Genomic DNA, 21,151 nt, shown 5'->3' with positions numbered 1-21,151 from the left:
GAACAGGGTAATGTTATTTTGGCTGTTGCAGGATATATGATGGAACACCATATTTTGGAGCTAGAGGTGACGGCTCTAATCAAAGGGGTTGAGCAAACAAGAACAATGAAGATCCAGTTAAAGGAAATTCAAGACCAACAAAGCTTTGCTTGATTTTGTTCCTAAACTGATTAAGGAGGACTGGCCGTGGTACATTCTCCCTTTATGTTTTTATCTTCATACCCTTGTACAGGAAGATATTACTTGGATAAGGATTGTGGATAAATCTGTAATTTTTTGGTTAATTGATTTGACTTATCAGACAATTATATGTCATAGGTAATAGGATAACATTTATTATCCTTTTAATATATATCTTCTTCTACAAAAGCAAAAAAAAATCATCAACAAAAATGACTGCAAAAGCAAAATGTTCAAAATGGAAAGCTGAATCCTAAAAGCAATACGGTCTTATTCGAAATATAAACGTGCTTTAAACAAAATACCAGATTTTTTTTCAAAAAAAAATAAAATAGATAACATATTTTTTCTTTAAAAAAAAAAAAACACTTCCTAAACTTATATGTGTTACTTTAATAAGACAAATGACACTTTTCAGCAAGAAAGGAAAGCAAATAAAGCCCGCTTAGGATTCAGTTTTTCATTTTTTTTTTTAATATTAAAAATAAAAAATCGTATCGTGTTGATTAAGAATTCCACAATCGCTAGCTTATCCCTTTTCTTTTGATTATTGTTTTTTTTTATAGTTTTATCTCTTGTCACTCTTGTCTATTTCCCTTTCTATGTAAATTGAATTTGAACCGTCTATGACGCAGTTGCCCGTCCTACTTGTACTGTGTAGACATAGGACCACACGTAAAGATCGCATTACTCTCACTCGGGTAAGGCTCTCGGACAAGGGTAAGGCGGTCTTTGCACGTGGCCCTGTGTTTGCGCAGCATAGGTAACTGCACCGTAGACGATCTGGATCCATGTAAATTATGAAATTGGTTGTAACTATTGGGTGTAGCTCCTAGGGACTAATCTTAAAATAGAATACAAGTGTAATTCTCCCATAATAAGACTCAATTGTAATAAGGTCTATTAATCTTTACATTTTTAGGAGGTTAAGTGAATCACAAAACACCCATTAGTAGATCACTCTCATATTGGACTTCATCCAATCCAGCCAGCTAATCAACACCCATCCACTATCCGACCCACACAATGACTGCCACTAACCCATACATGAAATAACGTTACAGCAATCTCACGTCCCCTTCTCTATTTAAGCACTTCACATCACTTCACGTTTAAGCACTTGACACCAGAAATCTCGCTCAGAGTCCCAAGTCCCCGTCCCCAGTCCCCAGCCACCAGCCAGTCAGTCACCATTGAACAGAAAAATGGGAGAACCCAAAGGTAGTCAAAATGCAACTTATGAGGCACCGGAAAATCAAGTACCGGCGATTGAGTCTCCGAAACAACATGGTTCTAACAAATATGCTATGTGCTGTGCGACCTTAGCTTCTATGTCTTCAGTTTTATTGGGTTATGGTGGGTATTTACTTAAGCAACCATTAAATGAGAGTTTAGTTTAATCCATGCATGTCTAACCATCTTTCTTTCTTCTTCTCTATCTTCTTTGTCTTTTGTGGTTGTTCAGATTATGGAATAATGACTGGAGCTGCAATATGCATCAAAGATGATCTCCACATAACTGACACTCAAGTGGAATTCCTAGTTGGAACCCTCAGCTTCTATTCTCTTATTGGATCAGCAGCAGCTGGAAGAACTTCTGATTGGATCGGACGTCGCTACACAATAGTCTTCGCCGCTGTAATTTTCTTCATAGGAGCCCTAATGATGTCTCTCGCCATAAACTATGCTTTCCTCATGGCAGGCCGTTTCGTTGCCGGAATCGGCGTTGGCTACGCTCTCATGATTGCTCCTGTCTACACCGCCGAGGTGTCATCCGCCTCGTGTCGTGGCTTATTAACATCCTTACCTGAAGTCTTCATCAACTTTGGACTCTTGCTGGGTTACGTTTCCAGCTACGCCTTCTCTAGGCTTCCACTCAACTTGAGCTGGCGTTTCATGTTTGGAGTCGGAGCGATTCCGTCGGTGTTATTGGGGGTTTGTGTACTCGCCATGCCTGAGTCACCACGTTGGCTTGTTATGCAGGGTCGACTCGGCGATGCCAAACGGGTTCTTGAAAAGACCTCCGATTCCGAAGAGGAAGCCCAACTGCGACTCGCCGATATCAAGGAGGCAGCAATGATTCCCCCGGAATGCAACGATGAGATCGTGACTGTATCAAAACAAAGCCACGGCGAAGGTGTATGGAGAGAGCTTCTCCTCCACCCTACACCGTCCGTCCGACGTGTCTTAATCGCAGGCGTCGGTATTCAATTCTTCCAAGCAGCTACGGGAGTGAGTCCCGTGGTGTTGTACAGTCCACGAATCTTCGAGAAAGCTGGGATCACCAGTATCAACAAAAAGCTCGCAGCAACCGTGGCCGTTGGATTTGTTAAGATGATCTTTGTCTTAGTGGCTACTTTGTTTTTAGACAAGGTGGGACGGCGACCGCTACTTCTGAGCAGCGTTGGAGGTATGATTATCTCATTGTTGGGTCTCGGGTTCGGGTTAAGAATTGTGGATACCCACCCGGATGAGAAGATAGTGTGGGCCATGGCGTTGTGTATAACGACGGTGTTGTCTAACGTGGCTTTCTTCGCGATTGGGTTGGGACCCGTTACGTGGGTGTACAACTCGGAGATCTTCCCGTTGAGGCTGAGGGCGCAGGGAGCAAGCATTGGGGTGGCAGTGAATCTGGTGACGGGTGGAATTATATCCATGACCTTCATATCTCTCTACAATGCCATCACCATTAGTGGTACCTTCTTCTTGTTCGCCGGAGTAGCAATTGTGGCATGGATCTTCTTCTTTACATTCCTGCCGGAGACGCATGGGAAGACCTTGGAAGAGATGGAGGAGCTGTTTGGCAAGTTTAACTGGAGGGACTCAATCAACAGAAAAGGGAACAATGAAGGCAAACAAGCCACAGCTACCACTAATGGTGATGTTCAGTTAGGCACTAAAGGAGTAATGGTTGAGCTTAGTTAATTAAATTTTTTTTTTTTTATGTGTCATAAGTCATAATCCCATTTGTGTGTTTCTGGCTTTGTCTCACGTTGATCGTTTTGACTGATGTCAACTTTTTTCTTTCTGTCTCTTCAATGGTATTGTACTTTGGAAAGGGTAAGGGTTTCTATGTGGTCCTTCTCCTTTATATTTATTGGACACTACATAAATTATAAGTGTTTTTTTTTCAGACTTTCTCTTCTACTTAATCTCTGTTAAGTGTATCTCAAATTTTCTTTTTTTATTGTTTTGATAAGTCATGTTCTCCTTACCTAAAAAAACTTGGGAGAAGTCATGCTGTTCCATCCCTATTATTGATTGAGCACATTCTGAATATGTTCCAACCTGACGTAGTAAACGAGTGCAACAACTACTGAAAAGTCTTACAGGTTGTTTTATCTTAAAGGCTAATTTGCAAGAACCTGGCTTGAACCATAAGGGACATCAACAATCTTACTCAGTCCCATCAATTTCTTAAATTTCATCATATATTTGTAGGTTCTTGAAGTCACTATCTTGTCTTCGATCTTGGTTGTCTACAAATCAAATAAGTAATCTAAACCCTTTGTTACATGAATTTTCATGTATAATTTGGATGATATATTTCCAACAATTATCCATTAAGAAATGGAAAACCCAAAAAAAAAAAAAAAAACCATTTTCAATTTGGAAAACCAAAATTGGCTTGACTGAACCCGACAACAATCCTATAAGAAATCAAACCAAACCAGACCAAAACGAAAACTTTCTTATCAAGTTGGATTTGAGTTGGTCCAATAACCTATCGAAACCAATTCAACCAGACCATAATTAAACCAAACCAACTGAGATTGATAGCTTTAAGTTTTCTTGTTATTTATTTTATGGAATAAAAGAAAATATATAAAATTAAAAGATATTTACAGAGTCACTTTCATACAAGAAGGATTGATGACATTGTATTGTTTTCGAAGCAAGTTTTGTCATCCAAAAATTAAACTATTTGTCACAAGGTAACAAAAAACTTGTTTCATCATATACGAAAGAATTGAGTTGAATCAACAAGAGGCACTAACTTCCTCGGCCACGAGGTCTGAGAAGGTTGAGGAATATGCCGAAGAACCTCTTTGTTTGAGATCCAAACCTCCTTGATCCTGAGGCCCTTTTCTGAAAACTTGTTGAAAGCCAAAAACTATTGTTGTCACTTCCAGCTCCAAAGCATGATATGCCGTCAAAAAACCTGCATTAGCAAACACAAGTCTTCCTTGGTCCAAATCACAAAAGACCCAAGTCAAGGTGTCTACACCTGTTTAGAAGATTCCTGCACGTATCAAAACAACAAAATAAATTTGTGGCAGCATTACATCATTTTTAGACGCCGAAAAGTTGGGTTTAATATAAATATCATTAATGTTGTTGTTGTTGAGATTGGGTGGTGAAAGATTAAGAACAGAGATCCACCAGCTTATGCGGGCCATAGTGCTGAAAGGATCAGCCTTAGCTTTTCTAAAGACAACTATGTTTCTAGAATACCAAATGAAATAGCAAATGATTATAAAAACAGAAAAGAACCACTTTAAAGATTGTTTATTTAAATAACTTTGAGTAAGGAAAGATATGCCAAAAAGTTCCAGAGAAGGGTGGTAGAGAAGTTTTGTTCTCAATCCCAATGGGCTTGCAGCCCAAACATGCTTGGCCCAACTACATGATAGAAGGATGTGCCAAGTGGATTCCAAATTGTGTCCACATAACAAACAATTAGGATCGACTGAAACCCATTTCGAGATGGTACCTCTGGTTGGGAGAACTGCATGTAAAACACACCAAAAAAATATTTAATTTAGGATATATAGAAAGATTCCAAAAGAAATTCCACCAGGTTACACACTTAGAATTAAAAAGATTAAGATTTTTATTTGCAATAATTAGGAATCATGCTGCTCGACGAGTGGAAAATTGGCCGTCCTTGGCAAGGGTACACCACCATAAGTCATCCTCAACCGATAGAGGAATATTAATGATTTTCTGAATGAAACCACAAGGGAGACAAGATGAGAGTAAGGAAGCATTCCAACTGTTAGAAAGACAAAAAATTGGCTTACCATCTCATTCCTCTGTTATGATTGAGAGAAGATGGAATTGAAATATTCTTAATGGTCGGGATCCAGGGATCATCCCAGAAAAACGAATTTAAGCCGTTACCTATTTTCCGGAGAGCAATGCCTGTGAGAGTATGGATGATATTAGCAATGCTATTCCAAGTCCATGTTCCTTGCTTGATCAAAATTTTGGAATGGAAAATGAAATGGTGCGGGAAGTATTTTGCTTTGAGAATCTGAGCCCATAAAGCATTAGATTGTGATATTTGGAGCCAAGCAATTTAAGAATTAAAGTTGAATTAGTAATTCAAGTCTTACAGATGCCCAAACCCCTGAATTTAATACGGAGACAAATTTTATCACATGCTATAAGAGAAACCTTTCTCTGTGAGGAAGAACACCCATTCCAAAATCTAAGGCAAATAAAATCAAGAGATTTGCATATTTCTTGGGGAAAAGAAAAACAAGAAATATGATAAGTGGGGATGGAGGCAAGCACCGATTGAATCAAAACCCAACGACCTGCATAAGATAACAAATTTGTTATCCAGTATGCAAATTTATTATTAACACGAGTAACAATGTAATTCAGGTCTTTTGTTTTAGATCTAGAATGGAAAAGATTGGTGCCCAAATTTCTTTGACATTTTCTTGATGCCGATGATAGAACATAGAAAAATTCTATCACAAGGGGAACATATTTATTAAATTAAAGGCCATTTTTATAATAATTTATCTCTTGACCAAAGACGTCAGAGAACAGGTCTAAAACAGCTTTACTTGTTTGCAAATCCTCAACAGTAGTCCTGCAAAAGATGAAAGTATCATCTTTTATATATGTACAACCAAAATTTTTGGCCGGAATATGAAATTCCCAGGGAAAACCATTGAATGGGCCTCTGATCTCTAAACTGACATCCTAATCTAGCTAAAAGAATGCAATTGCTTGGCAAAACACCAAAAATGACTAGGTTAATGGAATCTTTTATAATTATATCTCATGGGTTTATCCTAGATTTGACGTTTGGGGCAAGGTCTAAAAACCTAGATTTAGACAGGGGATTCTCATCCATCAATTCCCAGGTCTAAAAACCCTAGATTTAGACAGGGGATTCTCATCCATCAATTCCCATTCGAATTGGATTGGAATATTCAAAATAGAATTGATTGGAATTGACTAGAACCTAAAAATTGGTATCGAGAAAACAAAGCAAATAAGATTTTTTAAAAAATTTCAATGATTTTATGGGTCCACCTATATGTCATTTTGAAACGTGAAACACTCACATTTACTATTCTTCTTTTATTTACCCTTTTAAATTGATTCGATGAATTGCAGTGGAGGGATAGAATTTGTAAATTCACTTATATTGGTCGGGTTCCTTCTTCTAATGCTCGTCTTGTCTCGCCTCATCTCTCGTTTCATCTCAATTGCCCTTGTTACGAAGATAATGATGACTTTTAATGTAGCTCCTCAAATCCTTAAACAATGGTGATAAAGATTAGGGTTGGAAAAGTTCAAGGATGCCAACTTGCTGGTACATTTGGCAATTAATTTTAGTTTGCAGAATTTGAGACATGTTCATGTGCAGGCGTAGGACTTGGTGGAACTATTGAAGCCAGAACTAAAATGTAAAATTGATTCCTTGATAGACTCAATCATAATACCTCAAACTTCACAGTTCTAATCACTACTGGGAAAGAGATTTGTGCCCAAATTCTCAAGCAGAAATAGATTAAATTTGAGAAATTCTCTCTTGCAACACTCTCCAATGTTCTTTGTTGTATCACACTGGGGTTTAATTATTGGGTTTTCAATGGGATTTTAGAATATAGATCTCATACGCATGATTTAGAAAATTACAAAGATATTAAGTTTAAAAACCAGAGTTGAATTAAACTATTATTCTGTAGTTTTAACCAAGGTTCTAAAATTCGGGTTTCGACTAGGTTTCGACCAGTCAAAAAACGAGTTCGTCTCGGTTTCAACCATATCTCGATCGAAACTTGGGATTTTCTCCAGACTAACTCGAATCTTGGTTTCGAGGCCCAGAAGTTATTTTTTGCCTTGATTCTGATTGTGCTGCCTATTTTTGACATTTTAAACTCAATCAATGCATTAGTTTCACATAGAGAACACTAAAAATATTACTTGTGGTTTTGATCCAAGTTTGATATTGTATATTATTCTTGAACATGGTATCAAATAAAGTTTGACCGGAACATAATTCCTTTAATATAAATGAGATTTAAGCAATCATGGATTTGTTAGAAACCTTTGTTTTGATACCTTTTCAATAAGTCCAAGATTTCTTAAATCTGATTTATATTGAAGGAGTTATGTACCGGTCAAACTTAATTTGGTGTGCACAGATGTTGTCAAAATCGCTCTAAATGAAAATATTTTTTTGGACATAAAAACAAATGAATATTTTACCGCACTTTTGGTTTTTAGCAATGTTTTACCATATTAAGATTTATGAAATTTTTAGATTTGAAAAAAACCCCAGTATTAAAAAGTTAAAAATTGCACCCATTGTCGAAAATTCAGTTTTTGTTCTTGAATTGGGGATTTGACTTTTTTTCTTTTTGGAATTTGATTTTTTAACTAATTTTATTGGATTCAAATAGGGGGTATTTGCTTATTTATGAATAATATCTTAAGTAAATGAAATGCAAATACAAAAGCAATACAAATATAATAAATCAAATACAAATACATAAATGATATTAGACATAACTAAGTGTCTGTCCTGGTTTCTGGCAGTTTCTGGTATAAATACCTGTTTATCTTTGTTTCGAGTCAAGTTTCCCCTAGTTTTGATGGGCATATGTGTCGAAACCACTAAAATATGGTCGAAACCATCGAAACCCGGTCGAATCCAGAGATTTTATAAAATCTCCCTTCAACTCGTCTCGAAAACCTGAGAAACCGAGTTAACTTGGTGGTTTCGACAGGTTTCGATCGAGTTTTTGTTCCATGGTTCTAACCGAACTCAGTTCAAGCTTGAAGTAATGAAGCAATCGAAACAAGCTTATGAAACCCTAATGCATGCACATTCCTTGGCCTATCTCAGCTTGGAATCTTCGTTCTTTGCAGCCTTGAAGGCAATTGAATCCATAGCTGGGAGAAGTGCTGTAGGAAGTGGGGGAAACAGAGTGAGGGTTGGGCTACGAGATTCATTGCAGGGTAAAGAGAGAAAGGAGGGGAGGGGTGGGGTGGGGAGGGAGATGCAGATGGCAAGACTAGGCAAGGGGAGACCGGAGAAGTGAGGGTGAGCCCATGTAGGGATTTGGTAAAATTTTTAGTATATGAAATTCTCATAATTAACCTCAAAATATTACAAGACGGTGAAAGATTATGGGTAGAAAAGTCATAGTGAAACAATTTATTCCACTCTCTATAGTGTACTACGGCTGATTACCCACTCCAAATGAGAAAATTTTTCATTCACCCGTAATAGAGTGTGGCGATTCTTGGAGATTCGATGGTTACTAGGCTTTGTATGGTAACGTTTTTTTTAAGCATTTTTAGAGTTTTTTTGTTTTTTTGGAAGAGAAACATACTAAAAACTGTATGGTATGTTTGGTTTGATTTTTTGTTTTTTTGAATTCAACAAGACACTTGACACACTTTTAGCACACATTTGTAAAACATCAAATTTTAGTGTTTCTCAATTAATGAAAACACTTCTACCAATTTTTTGAGAAACACTTTCGGACTTAAATTGACGAGGGCAATAATGGAATTTGTCATCTAAAACATAAAATGTGTAAAATTAGTCCTAAATAGCAAAGGCTCTCTCATCTTCTTCGTCTGTTCTTCAGTTTGGGATCCCTTTGTTGCCAATTTCTAGGGTTTTAATTGATTGATGGGAGGAGTTATCGATCTAAACAGTGTCAAAGAAGACGACGAAGATGCTTCTGCTTTCGATGGGGGCGTCGGCTTCGCTTTCGTCGACCTCGTCTTCGTCTTCTTCGACGCCTTCTTGTGCTACTGCTGCCGCATCAATGTGTCCTTCTGCAACCGCTGCTGATTCTTCGTCGGTTTGAATGGAGCTCAGGCATGCTTGTGCAGGACCCCTCATTTCATTGCCTAAGAAAGGGAGTGTCGTTGTTTACTTGCCGCAGGGACATTTAGATCAGATTTCTGTTTTTCCGGCGATGGTTTACGATCTTCCATCTCATGTTTTCTGCCGTGTTGTAGACGTCAAGATTCATGTTAGTGCCAACTCTATCGTCACTGAAAATTAATTTGTTTTGATTTCAAGTCTCTTTAATTTTATTATTCTTTCTTGAATTTTGCTTCTCTCTTTGTGAAAATTGCTTTTCTTCCCTTAATTTCATGGTGATTTTGTTGTTCTTTAGTTCATTCATTGTTTTTTGGTTTTGATTAGATTGAGCAGAAATTGCAGGAAGGAGAGATTGAAGCAGATTGGGAAGATGAGGAAGTTGAAGCAGATTGTGCTGTTCATGTATTTACTGTTTATCTATTTCCATCTATTTATTTGAAAATAATGTGAAATTTGAGTAAATTAAGTTCGAATTGTGGTATCAGGTCAGACTTTTGTGCATGTCTTATTTGGTGATTAAAGTACATTGATGTCAAACTTTTGATTCAAATGCCTGAGACATGATTTACACAGCATCTCTCTTTCTCCTTTCTTATGTTTGGGATAGGGAGAATACAAACTTAACCGGGACTGCCATGTATGCAGTTGCAATACTCATCTTGTTTGTTAGTTTGATTCAAGTTATATGTATGATTCCTAATGTTGTGCTGTTTTGTCCATAGTATAGCCACTGAGATGATTTGGAGTCTCTTTGTTATTTTAAAGCAACCCTAATCAGAGATCAAAGTAGAAAATCAATTGCAGACCAGGAAATAGGAGTTTCAGATCCAAAACATCAACTGCTACATCAACGGCTGTCTGGTACACCAGCAATTACGTAACTTTTGGTAAACAACAGAAACGATTCTGTTAAGTACGACCCATACAGATTTCGGTTTCTTCTAAACTTCAGAAACATTTTTTTTTTTAGGGTTACTATACAATATTTCAGGACCTAGAAATACTCAAAATACGCAGAAACATATAAAAGTGTGCCCGATCCAAAACCACAACAAAAAAATACAGAAACATTATCATACAGGGCCTAATCCAAATCCCTTTGGATAAAGTTTGAAATGTTTATTTTTTTTATTTTTTTTTATAATATCTGAAATGTTTTTTACACCGGCAAGAATGCCATTCAACTGCAATAAAGATAGTGGGTCAAAAAAATCTTGGTTCACCGGATGGTGAAGTAAAACTCGATCTGTTACATCCAAAAAGGACAGTTTTCCTCCACCCATAGAGGACAGTTCACTCACCATCCTATGGTTTTGGGATGTTCTAAAATATCCTTCCAATACCTATTCCCGCCCCTTGATTGAATGGGATTCCATTCACTGTGGGTGGAGGGAAACTTGATCCAAAAAGAAATATAGAATTGACTAACAAACCCCTCCAAAATACCCGTCCAATACCCTTATCCGCCCTGCGCTGATTCCATTCACCGTGGGAGAAGGGAAACTCGGTCCAAAACTGTATCTATAAAAAAAAAATTTGCACATTGAAAATTAATTGATGTCAATTTGATTTCTGAAACCATGGCTAGGAACCTTGGGTCTTGGGGTTCGTTGGTAGATATCATTTTGCTTACTTTTGTTTTTTTGTCAATTTAAGGAGAATTAAAAACTGATGAGCAGCACATGCCAACATGTGTCCCCCAGTTCCTTTATTCCAAGGATTAAGATATTGGTATGGGCTACCGTATCAGTCTCCATCGATATCAATCCAGATCGGCCCATATAAGCCTGTATCGATCGGTTTTTACCCCTAATATTAATTAAAAATAGAGTTTTCTAACTATTTTACATACCTCTGATCCGATATTAATTCCCAATTCAGGATCGACTAGGGATCGGGATCCAATACAGATACCTCATTCCATGATTCCATTCAAGAGTGGCCTCTCTCTCTTATCTTGCTCCCATGACATGGCCAGCCAATGGTTTTTCCCCTCTAGGCCTGAATCCAATTTGGTTATATGAAGGTGGAGTGCCTCCTCTGGTACGTTATCGCAACTTTAATTGATATTTGTTTCAATTATGAACTGAATAATGCTTGCCGTTGATTACCTTTCGGCTTAGAACTAGTTAACGGGTAATTCACTAATTCTCATTAGGGGTGCAAGTTTAATCATGTTGGCCTGAAACCGCCCTGAGCTCGAACAGGGCCTGGGTTGAGATACCTGGCCTTGAGGGCGAGTCAGGATTGTAAATTTCTGGCTCTGAGTCAGAATTGAAGTCTTAGGCTGAGCCCAGCCCAATCCAATCAAATTTTAAGTTATACTATAAAATATATATTTCTAAGCATCACTATAGCCAGTGAAAATATCAATTCACTATGACTTTGTTTATCCCTCCCAAATGCTCTTTTTATGAGTTGAAACAAATTGTCATTCTTGTATTTGATATCGAGTATATATAGCAGCACTAATCTAAACTAAATGTGGTAATTAAGATTAATGATGGTTATGTGGAGCACGCGCCTGTTGATTAAATTGCTTTGTATCTGGCAATTTGTTAGATTTCTTGCCGTCTGGTTGACAAAGCACTGTTGAGCTTATCTCTGCTGCTAACAAGAACATGATTGTGATTTGGGAGAAGACATTGTATGAGTACGACCTTAGAAACAATTGATTGCATAACAATGGTTGTCTGCTCAATGACAGAAATGGCTCCATGTGTTTGTACCATTGCAGGCAATGTCTATTTCTCTATCTCAAGCTCCAGCCGAGAAGGTATCAACGACGGAGTTGCCAAGACCGTCACGCGAGTGTACCCATTGGCATGGCCTGAGCATCGATGTACATGACAGGGTTGGGACCCACACATATAGACCAATCTAATGCCATCAATGCGGAGTTGACCGTTGGAGGGAAGTTCACTGGTTGGAACTAATGGAAGGATGTGAGCACTTGTCGTTTAAGTTTTGTTAGATATAGATTCTAATTTTCAAGAGTAAAGAGAGATATGTGACTTTAATTTGATCCCAAGAGTAAAGAGTTCTTGATAAATGATATAATCGATCGTTGACTTATAAACTCTTTTTTAATCAGATTCTAAGTTTCAAAAAAAATTGAGTGAGAATAGCTTAACTTATGGCCACTCAAACATGATTCTAATTTTGAATTTGAAACCATATATAGCCTTAGGTGAGCTTAGAAAATTTTACATCGAAATAGACGGAGCCAATTATGTATCAACCCTTCACTAATCAACACCATCATTATGGAATCTAAGGCATGCATGCCAATACTTCCAAATCTCATTCTGTAGTGTATGTCCATATCAGAGCGTCTATGTACGTGATTGGAATCACAAAATTTGATTTAAAGATTTTTTAAATCATACATATAATTAACATTTGGGTAAGCACATTTTTGCAATTTAGAGCAAATTAAGAGTTTTTTCTCTGAACATGCAAGCGGAAGACTCTACCGGAGGTCCCTCCTCCTCTTCGAGGGATGAAGGCGACAGGAGAACTACACCCTCTCCTTTGGTGGTTTCGGCAAATGCAGGCACCAAGGAGGATCAGCCAGAAGCCCAGTCTTCGACTCCTTTAGGTGCTTGCTCTCAACCTCAGCAATGGTCGTCCCTTTTTGAAGCTTCACCCTCTTCTCAAGAGGGTCTATCTCTTCACTTCTCTCAACCAGCTGTGGTGGGAGGGAAGTTTGTAATCCAATGCCCAACTAGTGTGGTAACCGAAGAACTCCATCTTTGGGACAACACATGTGTGGGTGTTTTCATTGGTCGTAAGCCAACATTTGAATTCGTTAAAACCTCCCTCCCAAGGATTTGGAGGCTCTCTGGTTATGTGTAGATCAAAATGCTCGACAACGGCATTTTCGTTTTCCAGTTCAACAACGTAGATGACAAGCTTAAAGTTTTAGAGGAGGGGCCTTGGTCGTTAGCTGGAAGGCCTCTTATTGTTAGACCTTGGGATCCCTCCCTTCAGCTGAAGAAGGTGGAGCTTTCAACTGTCCCTGTTGGGTGAGGCTTCCCGGTGTACCATTTCATTTGTGGACTTCTTCTGCTCTTAGCATGATCGGAAGTGCAATCGGCACTCCCCGTTTCTCTGATAGATTTACTCTTTCTAAAGAACGACTTTCGTATGCTCGCATTTGCATTGATATCAAGGCCTCTATGGAACTGCTGAAATGCATTACCATCTCTCCGGAAGCTGGTCCAAGTTTTGAGCAGGAAATTATCTATGAATGGCTACCTTTTAAGCGTTCCTCTTGCTGCACCTTTGGGCACCTTGCCTCTCTTTGCGCCAAACTAGCCTCAGCTCCTCTTCCCCGGCAGCGTCTGTATACGGAAGCAGACCAAATTGGCACCACCAACCGCCCGTGATGTCTTAGTTGCAACCGGAGACAGCAGAGGAGTGGTATCCACCCGCTGCCGGAGCAAGCTCAAAAGTCTAATTCTGAGATTATCGAGACTACCGCTGCAGCTCCTGCTCCTCCTTCTAGCTCTGTTGTTGATGTCAGGAAACAGCTGGGGACCTGTCCCAACACTTACCACATCAATGATTCTTCGATTAAAGTGGGAAGTGATAATTTGAACCATTCCTTTCATGGAAGTCCATGTGGTCTGCCCCCTCCTTCTGCTCCGCCTGACTCTACATGCTTGAAATTAAATGCCAACCCTTTTGAGTTGTTAAACTCCTACGTCCCTGACAAGGATGCTACTGTTGTTGGTGAGACCCAGAAGAACATGGTTTTATCCACAGGTCCGACCTCTAACCCTTTGGGCGAGCTGGTCTCGCAAGCTAATTCAGGGTCTTCTCTGGGTCCTATCCCCTCTACTCAAAATGAAGAAATTTCTTTGTATGTTGACCTCATTGCCACTGGGCCCGCTGTTTGTGCTGATCATGTTGAGGTTGAGGAGCAAAACTCCCCGTCCCCTCTGGGGATGAAGACGAAAAAGAAGAAGTCGAAGAAGAAGTCAAAAAATGGAAAGAAATATGGGTGTGGAGTTTGCAGAAGAAGCTTTAGGGTGAGCAAGCCTCCTCCCCCGAGATGGGACCCTGGAGCTCCTGAAATTAAATCTTTAGTGATCTCTGCTTCTTCAATTGTCGATGATAGGGATGTAGTCAATCCGACTCAGAACTCTTTTTTTGACAATGAAGGTAACACAGGTTCTGAGGTTGTTGTTTTGGGCTTTGACTCTCCTGTGGGTGACCTGAAGGTAACACAGTCTGAGGCGAATCTTTCCATCGCTCCAATCAATCCTAGTGGAAGATGGGTGATTCCTCCTATTCCACCCTACAATCCTAATGGAAAGAAGGTCACTTCTTAATCTAGTGTTTGGTTGTTTGGGGTTGTTTGGTCCTTTAGCTTCCCTATGGGTATTCTTCCTTGAGCTTGTTTTGGCTATGGGCTTGTCTGTTAGTTCTTTGGATTTCTCTCCTCTTTTTTGGGAGAGAGAGATAGTTTCTTAGTGTTTTCTTTAATATAATTTTTTATTCATCAAAAAAAAAAACATTTGGGTAACATTTTATGAGAAAATAAAATTTTCAATCATTTCTAAAACAGTGTAGGATCTTGATTCTCATTCGATCATCTATAGACAAACTCTTTTTCTCGGTGTTCCCCAATCTGGCAATGGAAACCTTGTTGGGCGACTCTTTCACTCAAAATGCTTACCCACATCCAACATATCGACTTTAGACCATAGAACCTTAGTCATTGATATAACAAAGTACACGTTCACATGTCTAGGCATACACAATGCGATGACCATATAATTAGGGTGTCCAACCCAAACCCTAGTCGTGACTCTAATTTAAAGTGTAAATTTGTGGACACAAACAGCTCAAAAAGTTAAGCTCGCATGTGATAATATTAAAACAAAACAGATTAACGGTTCAATATAAACCAGACCGGATTTGATGATCACATAAATCTAACAATGGCTTCCAAGAATTCTAATTTAAAGAAGAGCCCGGGATCAAAGACAAGACCTCATCCATACTTCTATTAACTATATCGATATCCATACTCTTAGAGGAATGGTGGTATTGAAGACTCTAATATTTCTCATCTTCCATGTTTTGAATATTCTCTATTGCTCCTTCTTTATAGTTCTAGAGACTCTACCCCACTAGATGATCTATGCAAAAGGAGGAAAAAAAAATTTAATCAGACAATGATCTCATAAAAAATGGTGAAGCAAATCAAGAATTGTTGAATTAAAGGACAATAATTGAGTACATATTCCATTAATTTAAGGGCTTGCCCACAACCACAACCAGTACGAGTATCAAACTAAATAATATGTTTCTATTTTAGGTTGTCAAGCACCCCAATAGCATCAACACACCTTGGATGGAATCTTAGAATTCCACAAGCATGACTCTATCTGTATAGTGGTCAAGGTATGCACATCAGCTCTCGACGTAGCTTTCTACCAATAAGAAGAAAGGGTCTGTGTGTGGTCCCAAAGAGAAATGTACTTTCACAAATTGACACGTCAGCTTGCTTAGCTTTCATGCTGCTTGTTTAATTTTGAAAGTTGCATGCATCATTGTTTATCTTTATTTTACTTTATGCACCGCACAAAAATGCGTACCAAACACCGCCATAGTGTAACAAATATATGAATTAAAGACCTAGTCCAGTCCCTAGTCACAAACAGCTTAAAGTTTAAGCTAAAAAAATAAACCATCCTGAATAAAAATTTATATTAATTTAAAATATTTAAATTTAATTTAATAAAATCATATATTTTAAGACATTTTTCCCGAATAACACTACAACATTTGGTAGGTCAGAAACTACGGAAACCAAACGATGGGAGATGAGGATTACGTGTCCAGTGCACCTAAAGATTTATGGATTTATTTAAAACACTCCCCAAAATGCATGTGCACCGTCCGATGTACCTTTTAGGTACACTGGAAGGTGCATCGGACTTAAAAGGATAAAGGTCGTACGAGAGACTAATAGCTCATAGGCTCTCATAGCTTTTGGACGGTGAGGTTACAGTCTCACCGTCACCTTTATAACGTAAGATTCTTCCTATTAGTCATTAGTCATTACCCTATTTCAGCATTTTTTGGGGGCCCAGTACAGACAAAACTCTATATATACAAGCAGTTCAAATTATGGCTAGCTCCAGAGAGCTCAGAGTTAGTACTTACTACTGCGCTAACTACTTCAAAGTTCAAACCATAGCCCACCTCTAATGGCAGGAGCAAGAGCTGGTAAGAATGCAACTTATGGGGCACTGGAGAATACAGTACCAGCTTTTGAGTCTCCGGAAAAGCGCCGTACTAAGAAATATGCTCTTTGCTGTGCAACCTTAGCTTCCATGTCTTCAGTTTTATTGGGTTATGGTGAGTACTTATTCTGGCTCTACGTAAGCCTAGCCTTCTTTCTTTTGATGCGATGATGCGGGACTGAATCTCATCTTTATTTATCTTTCTTCTTGCTCAGATATTGGAGTAATGACGGGAGCTGCAATGTACATCAAAGAAGACCTCAACATCAGTGATACACAAGTAGAACTCCTAATTGGAACCCTAAGCCTCTACTCTCTTATTGGATCAGCGGCAGCTGGAAGAACATCTGATTGGATCGGACGTCGCTACACCATAGTGTTCGCAGCTGTAATCTTCTTCATTGGAGCCCTAATGATGGGTTTCGCCATAAATTATGCCTTTCTCATGGCAGGCCGTTTCGTGGCAGGAATCGGTGTTGGCTACGCTCTCATGATCGCTCCTGTCTACACGGCCGAGGTGTCACCCGCTTCGTGTCGTGGTTTCTTAACTTCTTTCCCTGAAGTCTTCATCAACGTTGGAATCTTGCTGGGCTACGTCTCTAACTTCGCCTTCTCTAGGCTTCCACTTCATTTAGGCTGGCGTCTAATGCTAGGAATCGGAGCGATTCCGTCGGTGTTTTTGGGGGTTTGTGTACTCACCATGCCCGAGTCACCGCGTTGGCTTGTCATGCAGGGTCGACTCGGCGATGCCAAACGGGTTCTCGACAAGACCTCCGATTCCTTGGAGGAGGCCCGGCTGCGACTTGCTGACATCAAGGAGGCAGCAAGGATTCCGGCGGAATGCACCGATGATATCGTGGCTGTACCGAAACAGAGCCACGGCGAAGGTATATGGAGAGAGATCTTCCTCCACCCCACACCGGCAGTGCGACGTGTCATGATCGCAGCCGTCGGTATTCATTTCTTCCAACCTGCCACCGGGAATGGGGCCGTAGTACTGTACAGCCCACGGATCTTCGAGAAGGCCGGGATCACTAGTAAGAACAAGAAGCTTGGAGCAACGGTGGCCGTCGGATTCGTGAAGACTATCTTCATCTTGATATCCACCTTCTTCGTAGACAAGGTTGGACGGCGAGTTTTGCTTTTGAGCAGCGTCGGAGGGATGATTATCTCATTGGTTTGTATCGGATTCGGGTTAACGATGGTGGAAACCCACCCGGATGAGAAGATGGTATGGGCCATGGTGCTGTGTGTAACGATGGTGTTGGTCTACGTGGCGTTCTTCGCCATTGGAATGGGGCCTATCACATGGGTTTACTGCTCGGAGATATTCCCGTTGAGGCTGAGGGCGCAGGGGTCAAGCATTGCCGTGGCTGTGAATCTTGTAACGGCCGGGGTGACAAACATGACCTTCATATCTCTGTACAATGCCATTACCATTGGTGGGACCTTCTTCTTGTTTGCCGGAATAGCAACTGTGGCATGGGCCTTCTTCTTTACATTCCTGCCGGAGACGCGAGGGAAGACCCTGGAAGAGATGGAGGGTCTGTTTGGCAAGTTTAACTGGAGGGCATCCATAAAAAACAAGGGCAACAGCAAGGACAAACAAGCCACAGCCACCTCTAATGGTGACGTTCAGTTTGTCACTAGAGGATAGGCTTAGTCAGTTTGACTTTGACTCATTGCATGGTGGCAAAACAAGAATAAATAGATCAATGTTAAGAGTTAATGCCTTAGACAATCGAACTGATTTTGTTTCGGTCTGCTTGTGAAAATAGAAAGAGAGGGTAGGTCTTATTCTTGACTTAGTGTAAACTCAGGCTCTGTTTGGATGCCAAGCAAAGAAAATATGACGATTGCAAGAAGGACCGAGTTTCATGTCTCTCTCTCTCTCTCTCTCTCTCTCTAAAAACTTGCACACAGACAAAGTAATGGAGTCCATCTCACAAACCAGGTTACCTCCCTAGAAACTACTAGCAGCTCACTTCAGGCCAGTATTGACAACCTCAACACTAATGTAAAATATGTGTATAGGGTTGCGCTATAAATTTGTAGCTGCGGTTCTTTCTCTATAATTCAATCTGAGAGGTGTGAAGCCGAACGGCTATAACTGTATTCTCCATTGATAGATTGAATAGGAACCTCTCTTTCATTATCCTTTATTAACTTTCAAATAACATAACCAATCTAAAAAAACGCATTTTGACCTATAGACAAATTAAAAACCAGAAACAATATGAATAATAAAATAATGCAAGGGGTAATTTTTATTTTTAAAATGGAGAAAGGAAGAACGTCAGCTGAAGCATTGGTCTCCAGGCAGTGGCGTAGAGAGAGATCCCCTGCTCCCAAGAACTGCAACCCAACCGCTACTATTATGGCAAGCAAGGCCAAGTTAAGATAGGCCTTCCACAGCTCCCAAGAGCCCATAAGGCCCACTAAGCAAGGGGAGAGGGCCCTTGCTCCAAGACTTGCAACCCAAACACTACTATTATGGCCAGCAAGGACTAGTAAATATAAGCCTTCTACAGGTCCCAAGAGCCCATAAGGCCCACTGGCAAATGGGAGTCTTATTACAACCTGAGAGTCAATGGTTGTCTTAAGCATGTAGAGAGACCAAAAGATCACCAGACCTGAGACCAATACACCTAGGGGCTTAAAAAAAACTCGGCTATCCCGACCCAGCCCTAACCCACCCTGAGCCCGGAAAGGGTTGGGCTGGGCCTGGTGATAAGGAAAGATCGGGCTGGGTTTCATAATTGCAAAGCCCTAGGAAGGTTGGGCCGGGCCTCAATTGAGGCCTCGGTCCTAGCAGGGCCAACCCAACCCTGTATTAATGTATTAATGTATTATATACTATATAATATATAATATATATAATAATATAATACAACAAAAAGTGGGCTGGGGCTTTATTAGGTGGGCTTTGATATACATTAATATATATCAAGCGGGCTCTGATGCCACGATGGCCTTTGTTAATTTCACTATTCAATGGGCCATCAGAGCCAATCAGGATCGGGCTGGGTTGAGGGTATTCTTGGCCCTGGCTGGGTCGGCCTGGGCTTGGGTTTTTGTTAAGGCTCCTAGGGTTTAGCTACTGTTAAGACCACGCCCAGCCCGGCCCATTGACACCCCTAAATACACCCGCTATCACGTTATGTCTGTCCTCTCTTTAATTCCATTGCCAATGCTGATGCCCATGCCAATGCTTTCCTTTGCCACCTCATGCGACACGCCCTGAGCGTCCACTTCCCTTGTATTTTACGTTCTTTATTTAACGTTGCTTCAGCAACGGCAGCACCATGGTCTCCGTGTCAAAACCGAAATTTAATGCTTCCATATGTGAGAAGGTGATAATAGATCGGAAGGTTAAAATTTTGCTGCTACACTTGTAACAGGAATATTCCTGCTACCTTGTTGGCAGCCAAGGAAATAGAATAATTCACTTTTCCTTGGGTTCATAAGCACCCATCCTAGATTTTAGTAATTACTAAAATTCCTTTAAAGATCCCAGATCTTTGGTGCAGCAGCAAAATTTCATCCCACCGGAAGGATTAGGGATGGTCGCTTTCTTTCATAGTATGGAATTGAACTATTTCAGGAAACTGAGTGGCTCTCTCATTGAGGAAAGAGCATTAGATGGAGGAAGAAATATGAGTCCCACTTTTTCGTATAATAATAAAATGTGAGGGGATTGATACGCTAGGGGGGATATATTGGAATATTACATGCGAGTTAATGTTGAGCCATAGGATGGAGGGAAAAGGATCCCAATTTTTAAATTTGTCTACCACTACCCACCATTTGATATGGAGAGCTTTGTCCATGATCTCTCACCACAAGTCCGACTGATACAACTTTGAATCTTAGGGTTTGGTTGTGATTCCATTCTATCATGCTAGTGTATACACATTTTTCCTATTAAAAAAATGGGAAAGACCTCTACTTAGTTCTGTTTCATGCCATTTTCATAGGGCACCGTGAAGTGACACCTTTGCCTCCGAGGTAGATATCCAGGCGTGCTCTCCCATTGGCCCAGACACTTGTGTAGAGACCTTGCGACCAAATAGAGATCTCTTGCCTTAAAAAAAATAAAATTCACAATGGGTGATAGGAGGAAGAGAATGAGGAAGACATGACAGCGATGATACAACGTATGTAGAGTAATTACTCTTTTCGTACATGCGGTTGATCCAAATTCCTCTTGCCATGTTAGATCATTAATGTACCATCGAGTTCAGTTCCTTAACACGTACATGTGAGAGGTAACCACCTGTCCTAGTTTTGCCATTTACAAGGGGAAGAAGGATATTTATAGAAACAAATTGGACAGGTGGTTACCTCTCAAATGTATGTTCACCTGCACGGACATGCAGATGATCCATTCTGTATGCCATCTTGGGCTTGCTGGATTTGTGGCCACCCTGAATTAAATCTTGAACTAATCAATGGGGCTGGACTCCGCCGTTAAGGGCTAGGCCCATCCAAGTTTTAATCAGTAAGCAGGAGCCACAACAGAGAGCCAACGTGGCGTCAGCCGACACCGTTGGTCCTTTTATGCTTTCGGAAACCCTAAACCCTAAAATCCCAAAATGGTTTTAGGGTTTCAGAT

General features: G+C 40.0%; 2 protein-coding genes across 3 annotated transcripts in view; both read left to right on the top strand.

Annotated features, from left to right (window-relative positions):
• Positions 1 to 1,382: 1,382 nt before the first annotated feature.
• The window catches only part of LOC122658814 (putative polyol transporter 1), a 29,707-nt gene continuing 9,938 nt past the window's right edge, over positions 1,383 to 21,151 (top strand). Inside the window, exons 1-3 of one of the 2 annotated variants that reach the window (XM_043853936.1) lie at positions 1,383 to 1,396; positions 16,524 to 16,651; positions 16,752 to 18,198. In XM_043853936.1, coding sequence (XP_043709871.1) covers positions 1,386 to 1,396; positions 16,524 to 16,651; positions 16,752 to 18,193 — 1,581 coding nt within the window. In that variant the 5' untranslated portion in view covers positions 1,383 to 1,385 and the 3' untranslated portion in view covers positions 18,194 to 18,198. Of the gene's footprint in view, positions 1,397 to 16,500; positions 16,652 to 16,751; positions 18,199 to 21,151 lie in introns of those variants that run through there. The other variant, XM_043853935.1, reaches the window with a different exon arrangement.
• Positions 1,512 to 3,105, top strand: LOC122660296 (polyol transporter 5-like). The gene is made up of 2 exons (XM_043855540.1): positions 1,512 to 1,536; positions 1,646 to 3,105. Exons 1-2 carry the CDS (start codon positions 1,512 to 1,514, stop codon positions 3,103 to 3,105), a joined length of 1,485 nt encoding a protein of 494 aa, XP_043711475.1.

This window comes from Telopea speciosissima, chromosome 4, assembly GCF_018873765.1.
Source record: "Telopea speciosissima isolate NSW1024214 ecotype Mountain lineage chromosome 4, Tspe_v1, whole genome shotgun sequence".
Taxonomy (NCBI): Eukaryota; Viridiplantae; Streptophyta; class Magnoliopsida; order Proteales; family Proteaceae; genus Telopea; species Telopea speciosissima.
This window is presented reverse-complemented; position numbering and strand designations above follow the sequence as displayed.

Bases quoted from the DNA above. Each gene is read 5' to 3' on its own strand.
- LOC122660296 (XM_043855540.1), top strand. From the start codon at position 1,512: ATGTCTTCAGTTTTATTGGGTTATG. The intron at 1,537-1,645 runs GTGGGTATTTAC...GTGGTTGTTCAG, and splicing joins TTCAGTTTTATTGGGTTATG to ATTATGGAATAATGACTGGA.